Source organism: Mytilus californianus, unplaced genomic scaffold (genome assembly GCF_021869535.1).
Source record: "Mytilus californianus isolate M0D057914Y unplaced genomic scaffold, xbMytCali1.0.p SCAF_1, whole genome shotgun sequence".
In the NCBI taxonomy this organism is placed as follows: Eukaryota; Metazoa; Mollusca; class Bivalvia; order Mytilida; family Mytilidae; genus Mytilus; species Mytilus californianus.
This window is the reverse complement of record NW_026262581.1, coordinates 111,932,198-111,945,680: the sequence shown is the minus strand read 5'-3', so window position 1 is coordinate 111,945,680 and position 13,483 is coordinate 111,932,198. Positions and strand designations below refer to the sequence as shown.

General features: G+C 31.7%; 1 protein-coding gene across 3 annotated transcripts in view; it reads left to right on the top strand.

Annotated features, from left to right (window-relative positions):
• Positions 1-13,483, top strand: part of LOC127711312 (src kinase-associated phosphoprotein 2-like) — a 29,296-nt gene that overhangs the window by 12,881 nt on the left and 2,932 nt on the right. For 2 of the 3 annotated variants that reach the window (XM_052217327.1, XM_052217311.1), the window contains 4 exons: positions 2,988-3,065; positions 7,733-7,822; positions 9,725-9,924; positions 11,109-11,214. In XM_052217327.1, coding sequence (XP_052073287.1) covers positions 2,988-3,065; positions 7,733-7,822; positions 9,725-9,924; positions 11,109-11,214 — 474 coding nt within the window. The remainder of the gene's footprint in view (positions 1-2,987; positions 3,066-7,732; positions 7,823-9,724; positions 9,925-11,108; positions 11,215-13,483) is intronic. The other variant, XM_052217319.1, reaches the window with a different exon arrangement.

Here is a 13,483-nt window from a genome sequence, read left to right as displayed (position 1 = left end):
TGTATTGTAAGTATCAGTGGATTTCTCTCTTAGGCTAGCAGTTGGAGATCATTTAATTTTACTTTGATTAATACATTCATACATGTATTGGTAAGAGCAAGGCTGTTGAACTCGTCAGAATAGGGTGTCATGGTAGTGTGAAATGTCTTCCTGCAGACTTTTACTTTATGAACTAGCACATTAAAAATCTAGATCAACTTGTCCGTCTAATACAAGCCAGGTTTATATTGCATTGTTCTGAATATGCATTTAATTTGCCAATGGACGTTAAAAGCCATCATCATCATCATCATCATGACTGACTGGGGTCACTTGAATTGAACTCATTATTGTTTTCATTGATTTGGTCAGATTTTTTTATAAGCTTTTTATGTGAGACATAAAATGGGTAGTCTTTTATATGATTGCAAATTCCCTTGAGATTTGCTTTCAATGTAATATTTAGTCATATTGTTGTTCAGTTTTGCAGGTGAAACATTTTTGTGTGTCCACCCTTATGAAATAAATGATTTTTTCATATACATTGTAAAATGGATCAATTACTCGATTAATCAATGTTAACCAAATTTTTATTGAATTTGCCTGCATTTCTCATGCAGTAATAGATATTGTTTTTAGGTTGTGAAAATTAATTATCTGTTCCCTAAAAGAGCTTAAGTATTTTGGACTCTTTTTCCCAAACACATTGTGCTATTAGCATCTTTTATGACATATAGTATGTCATGTGAAATTTATGTTAAATTAGGTGTTAATTTTTTTGCACTGAAATCTTTAATTTTTTACGGGAAGAGATATTGACATACTTTATATTCCAAATACTCATGATGTGGAATGTTATAGATCAAGTAAGAATTTATGGGGGTTGATCTTTTTTTTAACTGAATCATGCCCCACAACCAATAAAATTTTAAGAAATTAAAGTTTTCTACATTATTTTTTTTTCAGGGGGGGGTTAAGGGCGTAGCAAATCACTGGCTGGTGAGCTTTAATTCTACGCTACTTGTATTTGTGACAACACAACACAACAGTCTGTAGATCATCATCCTAGGGGAAGTACTTTTAATTATATACTCTAATTGCATTCTTGTAAAAACTACTTTATGGACACAAGGGAGATAACTCAATTTTAAATATTGCCAAAATATGTTTCCTTGTCTAATACACAATTAATTTTATAATGGAGGCACATATTGGCCTTGATTTTTTGTAAAGAATTATCTTGTGATAAGTTACAGATGAAGATGAGTTCATTCCAATTGATCACATCCCTCATCCTTAGAAAGTCCATTACAATTAGTGTTTACACTAAATGGAAATGGATGAATATATTGCCCTGATTTCCTGATTCTGTGTATATAACAATTTTATGAGAAGTTAAAAATCAAATCTGACTTTATAATTTCTAATTGATAATGATGATTTTCCTTTGCACTTAAAAAATGTAAAAATTAAATTTCTGACATCATCAGAAGTTGGCCAGGTATCACATTAACCCAAATTCATTGATCCACACTTGTGTATCTCTTCATTGCATGTATATTGATTTATGCATTCATGCATTACAATGCCCAAAGAATTCTTGTTTTAGTTTGAATTTTTAAAATACAGGGGGAAAAAACATGAGCCATCAGTAAGCTAATTAACAATTATTTATTGATTGAACAAGTATGAAAAGGTGCCATATATTTGAAATTATTAACTGGATCCTCCTCTGACATGGATTTGACTATTTCTTCAGAAACAAACATTTGCTACACTGTTGATTATTGTTTATTAGAACTCACATGAAAAGTGAAATGGGAGGAGCATCCAATATTTGTTATGCATGTTATTAAAGAACACACTTAAACGAGAATATATTATATATGTTCAGGACCATATGAGTATTTGGACCAAACGTGTATGGTTATGACCATTTGGGTATATACTCCTCATATGGTCCAACCATACGCATATGGTCCGGGTATTTAGTACGATGAACGTTGCATTAGGTATGACTTTCCAAGGTGTCATAAATTAACAGTTTCTAAAATGATATTATGACTTATTTAATCAAATGGTAATCAGTGTTAGAAGAAAAAAGTCCATTCCCCAAATGCTGGTGGTTTCACTTGCGGACGAAAAAGTCAACAGGATAAAGGCGCTTTAAATTGACTCTAGCGAAGGCAAGATAACAGATACAACAAAATGCACACAACAGGATTTTAGTACGTAACCTTGTGTCGATTTTGGTTTGAAGAATGAGCTGTGTGTTCCTGCGAAGGAAGTTATAATTTATTCGAAAAATACCTATATGGTCTAAATACTCATATGGTCTTGCCTGTAAAAAACTAAATGAGTATATACTCATATACAATACAAGTAAAAAAGTAATAATAAGAGAAAAAAAAAAAAAAAAAGCAAACATACAACATATTAACACAATCGTATAGTCATGATAGTTCAATGTACATGTACCATTAGAACATATAAAACAGTTTCAGATTGCATGTAGTAAGTTATTCAAGAACAAAACAGATAGATGAACATGTAAAAAATTATGAAACCTTGGCACACTTGCATCATAGGGATGAAATTTGAGGTGCATACATTAAATCAGGAATATTTTAAAATGTAAATGTTGTTTTTGAAAAATTAATTCAGAAAATATTGACCCTCTGCTGCAATTAGAAAACCATATCACTGCATATAACATTAGCCCAAAATCCTGGATTCCTGCATTTATATCACTTCATTGCATTTGCTAGTTTGTTTCATACCAGTGTGTTCCAATTTTATATTTTGTTTCATTTTATTTATATTTATCTGTATTCATTTTCATATGTATACTTGTCAGAACTCGTAATAACACATCATATAATGTTCTCAAGGAAGATATTGGTGCTAACACTATTTCAATTTTTTCATTTTCTTCTGTTGAAAAGAATTAAATCTTGGGTTTCGATATATATATTTCAACCTTTTTGCAATATGAATTTGTATTACAGATGTACCAAAAGACGATGAATCAACAAGAACTGGTGGTAGTTCTAATACAGATGACACAGAAGATCCTTATGCTGATAGTGAGTATATTGAATATGTACAAATTTTAGTGACATGGCTCTTAAATGGGTAATTTCAAACTTATTTGCAAATTATGTTCTTCTTAAAATGTATTGGTGGCATCTTTTCTGAAATGAACTAAATTGCAAAAAATTCAAAAGTACATGTGTCTACTTATATAGAATTTGTGTGAGGAATTACTTTGACATAGTACATGTGTATAGTGTACATATCTGCTTTGCATACCATTTCAAACCAATAGAACAGAAATTTATCAATTTAAAAATAAGCATTCACACTTAAAATTAAAGAGTGTGAGCATTTATTTTTTTGGAATTATGGGTCTGTTAACTGGACTGACAGGTCATGAACTTAACAGAAAAAAATCTGAAGTGTATTAAGAACTTGAGTATCCATTGATGAATTCAAGAAAAGAGAGAAAAAAGTTTTATAGGATTAAACGCCTTTTTAAAGGAATTTATTTAAAATTGGAGATAAAGAAGAGAGAAAAAAGTTTTATAGGATTAAACGCCTTTTTAAAGGAATTTATTTAAAATTGGAGATAAAGAATTTAATTTCCCCACTCATAATCTCTATCACATCTAAATTGTATATTTGTGTCAATGAATTTCCCTGGCGCATGAATATATTTTTTGTTTAGTGCAAAAAAATGAACTCCATGAAATTTGCTATCTGATAAAAAATAAACTACAAAAATATCTTATTATCATTCAAATGAATGTTTTATGTTTATTATTTAATTCAAGGATGACAGCGTAGTGAAAATAAATATTTTTAACAGCGAGGCGATTTGTGGTATTATCGCCGCCATCTTGTTAACATTGGTTACAAAAAGTAGTTCCATCAACATCATTTATCCAAAAATAAATAACTTCAAGAGCCACTACCGGAAGTCCTCTCAACCAATTATATAAACGTTTTTTAGGCAGTTAAGCTGCCTTATGCGAGCACCCTAGATTTGTGTTCTACCCAATAAATGCTGAAATACGTGCCATTGTTACTATCTAGCTGACTATTATGTTATTTATAACTAATTGGACATTTTTTTAATACTTTTATTTCTGGAATACAAAAAATATGACCAGAAAAAACCTTAAATGATCGTCGAACTACCCAAAACCTTTGAAGTTGCACATAGGAAGTAGTGCTCAATAGAAATCCGTACGTAGTTTATTATCCCTGTGCTTTTGGCTACGATGTCAAAGAACAATTGTATGAAATATTTCATCGCCGAAAATCGGTAATTACAAGTCGTTTATATTTCCCAAATGGCAAAATGCGCAGGAATATTGTTCATGTACAACAAATCTCTATGATAGAGGAAATAAAGTTATATAAGTGGGTGGTAATTTCTAACTTATCTTGCCAAATAAGGTTGTTGTTATTTTATGAATGAAAAGAGGTCATGAAAACAGATGCGGAAATCGACGTTGATGGGATGTTTTAAGTAATGTGGACAACTCGTCCCCGAGACAAGTCGGACCGAATCCAGTCAACCCGTCTAAGAAGACAACTTTGACCGTTTGTCAGATTTACTTAGGGTTTCATAAAATATTAGACTAACATGTCTAGTGGAGCCATTAATCTTTTGTTTGTGCATTGGGGTCTATTTAGGGGTATTTGGAGGGGCCTGAAGAAGGGAGGGGTTTACTATAGAACCCTATGGGATTTTATTTTTTTAAATTTTCAAATGACTATTTCTCGAAAACAGTAGGTGATAGACACATGCAGTCTTCAGTAATGAGAACAGGACAATACAAAAAATCAAAAAAAATGTAGGGTGAGTCCCTGGGGGTCATCCCAACGCCCTTCAATTTGAAAATGTACTTTTATCTTGTAAACCGTCGCGATCCCCACCCCTAAACAATATATATACTTGAATGGGACAATAAAAAAATCAAATGAAAATAATTTGGGGGAGTCCCCAGTGTCGTCCCAGCCCCTCCTGTTTGAGAACTTGGAAATGGTCAAGATCCCCACCCCATAACCATATATATTCATGTATGGGACAATAAAACAAATCCAAAATGAAATATAGAGTGAGTCCCTGGGGTCACCCCACCCCCTCCTTTTTTGAGAACTTGTAAACGGTCGAGATCCCCACCCCTAAACCATATATATTCATGTATGGGACAATATAACAAATCAAATGAAATATATGGCGAGTCCCTGGGGTCACCCCAACCCCTCCTGTTTGAGAACTTGGAAATGGTTGAGATCCCTAACCCTAAACCATATCCATTCATGTATGGAACAATAAAACAATTCAAATGAAATATAGGAGGAGTCCCTGGGGACACCACCCCCCCTCCTGTTTGAGAACTTGTAAACAGTCAAGATCCCCACCCCTAAACCATATATATTCATGTATGGGACAATAAAACAAATCAAATGAAATATATGGGGAGTTCCTCGGGTCACCCCACCCCCTCCTGTTTGAGAACTTGGAAATGGTCGAGATCCCCACCCCTAAACCATATATATTCATGTATGGGACAATAAAACAAATCAAATGAAATATAGGGGGAGTCCATGGGGACACCCCACCCCCTCTTGTTTGAGAACTTGTAAACAGTCAAGATCCCCATCCCTAAACCATATATATTCATGTATGGGACAATATAACAAATCAAATGAAATATTTGGGGAGTCCCTGGGGTCACCCCACCCCCTCCTGTTTGAGAACTTGGAAATGGTCGAGATCCCGACCCCTAAACCATATGTATTCATGTATGGGACAACATAACAAATCAAATGAAATATAGGGGGAGTCCCTGGGGTCACCCCACCCCCTCCTGTTTGAGAACTTGGAAATGGTCGAGATCCCCACCCCTAAACCATATGTATTCATGTATGGGACAATATAACAAATCAAATGAAATATAGGGGGAGTCCCTGGGGTCACCCCACCCCCTCCTGTTTGAGAACTTGTAAACGGTCGAGATACCCACACCTAAACCGTATTTATTCCTGTTCATCATTTCAAAAAGATTTGAATGACATACAGGGTCAATCTCCTTGGTGTCACATATGCATATTACTTTACTAGACCAAACCAATATGAACTAGACTTTGCCCAATGTCAGGAGACCATGGGAATGACGAATTATGGGGGCTTTGTTTGGGAGACTTCGTAACGGCATCCTGTTACAATTATTTCTTGTTTATTATAAAAAAAAATTTTGATCCAAAAAATGAGTCTAGATTATTGAATTTACTTTAATTGTTTATTGAATTATTTCTGGGCCTATAATCATTTTCATTTATGGCTCATTTTAAAGAAAACATATAAATCTTTCAAGCAGTGTAAAGCCCGAGAATGTTTGACCAACTGTTTTATAATCACCTGTCATTTTATTCCAAACTTAGTATGGAGTAACATCATGCACTTGGGGGTGAAGATGGGGGTCATTTACATTGATATATGATCATGAGTTGCTTTTGAAAACCTTGATGAAATATTAATTAATTTGCCTTAATAATCAATTCATTTAATGAACATAAATGCACAATATACGAATGTTTAATGTTTTTTCTTTCAAATCTTAAAAATTGAAGCAACATTGCCACAGTTTTCATAATTACGTTTGCCTTGGTTTTTGGTTAACTGCCTACAGCGCTTACAGTGCTTTGATTTTAACATGCAAATTAATAAGAATTATCATTTTATTGTATATTTAATACAGATGATATCGGATATGTTCCTTATGTTGTAACTACAATACCCTTCCCTTTTCTCGACTGTGACCTACTGAATTAGACTATTTGACGGATTTGTAAAAACATAAGCAACACGACAGGTGCCACATGTGGAGCAGGATCTGCTTACCCTTCAGGAGCACCTGAGATCACCCCCAGTTTTTGGTGGTGTTCGTGTTGCTTAGTCTTTAGTTTTCTATGTTGTGTCATCTGTACTATTATTTGTCTGTTTGTCTTTTTATTTTTGGCCATGGCGTTGTCAGTTTGTTTTCGATCTATGAGTTTGACTGTCCCTCTGGTATCTTTCGTCCCTCTTTTATAAAAGACTAATTTCTGAAAAATATACTTACGTTACCAGTACTGCTTGATGCAAATGTGTGGTACTTTCAATAATACAAGAATACTCCAACAACTCTAAAATAAAGCTGTATTATACAATTTAACCATGTACATGTATATATATATATATAATATTTTCTTGTGAGGAAACAACTTGGGTCTTAAAAAATGTATTGTTCAAACTTACATCTTTTAATCAATAATTATCTGGCTAAGAAATCCTGGTACATTTGTAATTATAATATCCTGGTCAAACATAGTACGTTATATTTATATACAGGATTTAATACATTGTGGAAGTTTGAAAAGAAATTTCCCTTTTAACATGGAGGTTTTATATAGAATAAGTATAAAGAATAAACGCAAAGGTAATTTTAGGTAAATCCTTATATTGAATTGGTTTTTTTTTATTTAGATACAAGTAATTCTTTCTAAAGATCACAACCTCTGTCTTAATGTGCAAGACTTTATGATTTGTAATATCAACTTAGTGGCATTCTCTGTTTGGTCATACACAAAATGGAATTACATGGTAAAGAATTTAATCTTACATTTTGCAAAATGGTATGTTCTAGTTGAAAAATAAGAAATCATTATATCATAATCAATGATACAAATTATTTTACAGGTAGTGCAGACATACCAAATGTGCCAGCCATGGACCTTACAAATTTCACAAAGGCTGGATTTTTAGAAAAGAAAAGACCGACAGGTATTGGTATGTGGTTTGAATTGTAAGCATGCTTATTTCACCAAAAGTTTCTTTATTGTTAGATGATCATGATAACTTAAGAGACATCTTTTGTTATCCTTTTGTATAATGCTGAAATGAAATGTCTGATCACTGACCATGGATAGGTGGTTGTCTTTTTGTGTATAAACTTTACAATCAAAGCCTCTATTTTAAAGTTGTAACTCATGGGGAATACCAATAGTGACCTCTCAAGAAGATAATCTTTTAAATAAACTTCCTAACTCAAACATACTGTGTAAAAATTCACTAAATTTGATTAAATTTTGAAATTTTATCACAATGATTAATACCCAGTTAAAATGCAAACAATAGAAATGTATGACTACATATAACCAGTTTTCTTTAGGTAATGAATTGAGAAATGAATTTTAACCTTTTTAAAGTCATCCCTGTTCTCTCAATTTCTTCATTCTGACAATCAAGTATTTCATAATGCACCAAATCAAGTAAAACTTATCCCATTATTTCTTTGGTTACATTGTATTTATTTGTTGAAAATGACTGTTATTGGGAGTTGGAACAGCGATTTTGAACAAATCATAGTCTAGAGGAAATGTTTAGGTTAAATTTAAATTATCCCATAGATGAAGGTGACTGTTTGGGCATGTTCAATTGTAACTTAAAAAAAGTCAAAGAAATTAATTATCTTATGAAAAATGAAGATGAAATATTGATGTGACATTGTAAGCTAAAAAAAACAACCTTCATATGTGTTTTTAAACACAATGGCAGGGTCTAATTACATCAGTACTTCAGTATTATTCCAAGGAATTCTGAAAAGGTATTGCATTTTAACTCCAACTATATATTTTTTGTAATGGGAGTGGGTACAGTGCTCTGTATGATCATTGTTTTCTTCAGGTCCAAAAATGTAAATGTATTGAAACAACAAACACATTGGTAAACATTTCAAAATAATAGTCAATAATAATAGCAAAACATGAATATTTCATATGAAGTCATATATTTTCCAAAAAAGATGACACTCAAACAGTAAAACTGGATATTGTACTAGTAATGAACCAGTTACCATCACTTGGCGTTTTATACAAAATAAAAGAAGTGTTACATAAATATGGGAAACTGTTGTTAACTACTAACAAATATCATAAAAAATAAGAAGATGTGGTATGATTGCCAATGAGAAAACTCTCCACCGGAGAATAAATTATGTTAATAAAATTGAGAATAGAAATGGGGAATGCGTGAAAGGGACAACAACCCGACCAAAGAGCAGAAAACAGCCCAAGGACACCAATGAAGCGGGCATCAGTTTATTTGTAAAACTCCAGTATTGTTTATTCAATTTAGAGATTGAAAAGAAAAGATTTCTGTGTTCAAACAAATTGTGGAAAGTTAAGCATAGTGGGATGTGATGTACCAACTTCAATTTATTTTTCTACTTGTTTTTCACCTTAATGGAACATGTCAATTATCTGTATATGCATGCAGTTAGATCAGAGAAGTTCAGGAAAAAATATGAAAACAATCAATTGTTAAGCTGCAATGATTAACACTTTTGAATTTAAGTTACTAAGCAAATTCAATTGGACCTTATCCTGATGTAAACATTGAATGGGAACCGAGAAGACCGCATATTGTTGTACAAAAATCAAGACAATTTATTCTTAAAATAAAAAAAAATATATTAAAACTCTTTGAACAGATAACCTAATTTTTAAAAACATTTTTCTTTCATTTTTAATCTGCACAGACACAACTTTTAAATCCTTATATTCACAATAAAAGTCAATATTTCTTCATTGAAAGTTCATGTTGCATTGAGCCGATTGGTGTGCTGGAAATTTAGATGTTGAAAATAGATAATATGTTGGAAATGTTTTTGGTTTATACAATTTTTTACAGGTTTAAAGACAATGCAGAAACGATGGTGTGTCATTAAAGGCAATATATTTTTCTACTTTGATGGTAAAACATCAAAAAAAATGAGTGGGGCTTTCAGATTATCAGATTATAGTTTTGAAGAAGCACCAGAAATGGTGAAGGAAGATAAGAAAAAGGAACTTTGCTTTAAACTTGTTAGACCTGCCAACAGAACCTATGAAGTAAGTATTACTTAACCTAAGTATATTAATATGTATGCATTTTGAAATCGTTAAGCTACCTGTAATCATTGAAAGAAATGATACATGTAGCATTCATATTTCTAGAGAAACAATAAATTGAAAATTCAGAAAAAAGATCTATGTCATTTGGTCTCTGGTGGAGAGTAGTCTCATTGGCAAATATAACACTTCTTTTTATTTTTATACTTTTAATGTAAAGAATGTACATAAAAGGTAGATCATTTGAATTTGAGTGATATTTGAAGAAAAAACCAGTGATAACATATGAATTCCATACCATTAAAATGGAAATATCATAACAATAATATATCATCTAGACAAATATCTGTGGACAGGATAAAAATCCAATGGAACAAGCATGTTTAAAGTAACTAAGCTGTTACAAATTTTCATTCAGAAGTCAACATTTTGTTAAAATTTTTGTCAAATTCCACAACATATGCCATGGTGGTTCCACTTGATTTGTAAAGGCAGGGATATTGTATGTCATACCTTGGAATTGTTTCCCTTTGCAATATCTAAAATTGGAAACAAGTTTGGACAAAAATTGGAATATTTGACGTTAAGAGCTTAACAAACATTGGAGAATCTATAATAAAGGAAGTGAGCCAGTGCATGATCATACATTACATAGAAAGTTTACCCCAGTATATGCAATGCCCTTTTAAAATGTTACATTCCACTAAAAGCCGTCATGGTAATGTCTATCACATATTACTTTTTGGTTTTATCAGCTCTTAAACGTTTGTAGTAGGTATTGGATTTTCAAATATTTTGGCCTCAAGCATCACTGAAGAGACATTTTTTTATTAAAATATGCATCAGGTGCAGTAAAATTAGTACTGTAAATGTTAATTCCCCGAAAATGACCATAAAAGTTAATTCCCCTAGAAAGTGTTTTTTATGACGATATAAAAATAAGAAGTTGTGGTGTGATTGCCAATGAGACAACTTTCCACCAGAGACCAAAAAACATAGAAGGTGACATTAAAAAAATAGATTTAAAAAAAGCACTTAACTGCAAAAATTTTAATCAAGTTGTTTTGTGTGTGATTATATCATGTTTGTCTGTTACATTTGTTTCAGTAAAAACAAAATGTGAGGGATATGAAAATTCTGATATTTTCTTATTTGAAATATTTTTAAACATTTGCTTATTCCAGTTTATGGCTACAAGTAAAAGTGAAGTTGAAGAATGGAAAACTGCAGTCAAACAAGCAAGTGTTGTTGTTCCCTCTAAAATGACAGATGTTGATAATGAAGATGATGGTAAGTTATTCTGTAACTGGCCTGCATTCTTTTTGGGATACAATTTTTATATTACGTTTTACTGCTGCCTGTTGATAGATATAAGAAGATGTGGTATGAATGCCAATGAGACAACTCTCCAGTTGAGTTTACTTTTATCTATTTTTATTTTGATGATGCAGCACTGAAAGGAAAATTTCCTTTCTGTATTACTTTGTTGATAGATATCTCAACCATACACTGAGAATAAACAAACATTTTAATTTTATATTATTAATAATCCTATGCATGTAATCAATTCTCTGTTTCTGAGGCAATGATCTAGATAATGTGCATTACATTAGTTCAAAAGTAGTCAGATGTATAACTCAAATAATCTTACAAAATAGATTACCCTTAAAAAATGTAACAGGAAATAACTATGATAATGTGAAAAGATTTCCATTTTAACCACCCTGGTTAACAGAATATCAAACTGTTGTTTATGTTCTTTCTGTAATGAAAGATTATCAGAGGGCTGGTCCAGAAATTGTTTTCCTTAGTTATCATCAATCTTTATTCTAAGCTAAGTTAAAGTTTGTATATAAAAAAAGTATTTTTACTCCATAAGCTGACACATTTTTCCTTAAATCATTTAATTTTAATGGGTCTACGATAATATGTTATTTGTGTAAAAGAAGTCACAATAGTCACTGAAAGTTAATCCAAAGCAGCTACCAGCTATGTTTTATCCTTTTATTACTTTTTGGTGGAATTAAACATTTATCATTTTATAAGGTATACATCCTACAAATGTCTATAAGTGTTGGTTATAATTCATCAGCACTGATATTGCCTGTTTATTCATCACATAGATTTCAGATGTTATATTTTAACCTTTAGATATTTTCAGTAGCTCATTATGTGGTTATTGTCCCCCGCGCAACGCGTTGCGGGGGACATAGATATACCAGGCATTCGTCCGTCCGGTCTTGTTATTGCTCTCACATGTACAATTCTTGGCAGATTTTTAAAAAACTTATATCATCAATGTCTTGGATGAGTTCGAAAATCTTTGCTGATCAATTATTTTCAAAAGAGTTATGCCCCTTGGAGATATTAAATATATGGAAAATTGCATCGGTAGTGCTCTCGTGTGTACAATTATTGCCAGATTTTTATGAAATTTATATCATAGGTTTATATCAGTAATGTCTTTGACACTTTCGAGAAAAAATTGCTGATCAAATATTTTTGATGAGTTATGCCACTTGGAAACATTAATTATATTGGAAATCACATTGAATTTGCTCTGAAGCATTCATTTCTCTAAGATATTTATCAACAGTTTTAAAGAAAAAAAAAATGTTTTTTTTTTAGTTATTGCCCTTGATCCTTGGAAATATAAAATATGTGCAACGTGGAGTCATTGGAACTCTGTTCTATTATTTTTTTTGGCCTTTGGTTAAATCCTTTGTTTAATGGACTGTATTTAACAGATCTCCTGACCTCAGTTAAAAATATAACCATGGAATATTATTGTCTAAACATTTCACGCTCTGTTTGTGAGTAGTTTCGAGAAACTTACAAAGTTCATCAGAAAGTTCAGTTTAACATTTCTATTGATTTTCAGAATTCAGCAGCAATCACATAGATCTTTGAACATTTTCTGCCTTTCTTTTCTTATTTCAAAACAACGATCATTGATATCATTTAATTATAAATGACTATACACAGGAATCATTAAGCTATAGTCCATTGTTCTTGGACAAAGACAATACATTTAAAGTAAAAGATGCTACCTACCGTCTGCAGTCTTTGGAGGTCATCTCACTGGTTAATAAGATGGTGTCAAGATTAAAATACACGCCAAATGCTGATACATATTATGGAGTCCATGCATTCTTAATTGTTTATGTTAGACTTTTTGTAATTTGGATATAAGTTTTAGTTTGTTATAAATCAAATATGAGAATTTGAGTCAATTCGGTGAACATCTATTTGACAGCTAATTCCCTCTAAGGGTGAGAAACAATGTACATGTATTTGGGAAGATTTTTGTTATATCTACATTTTATTTGTATGAAATGATGACCTAGACACAAAATAGATATTTAGTTGATTAATTTTCTTAATATATACATAAACAGAAATTATCGAAGATCCTTTGAATGTGTTGATAATTCTTACTTTTAAAGATTTGAATATTATATTGAAATTTTACCACGGTTAAGTAGTTTTAACAAAGGTTAATAAGATGTTTAACGATGGCAATTATGCGATTGATTTTTGTGTATGTCTTATTGTCACT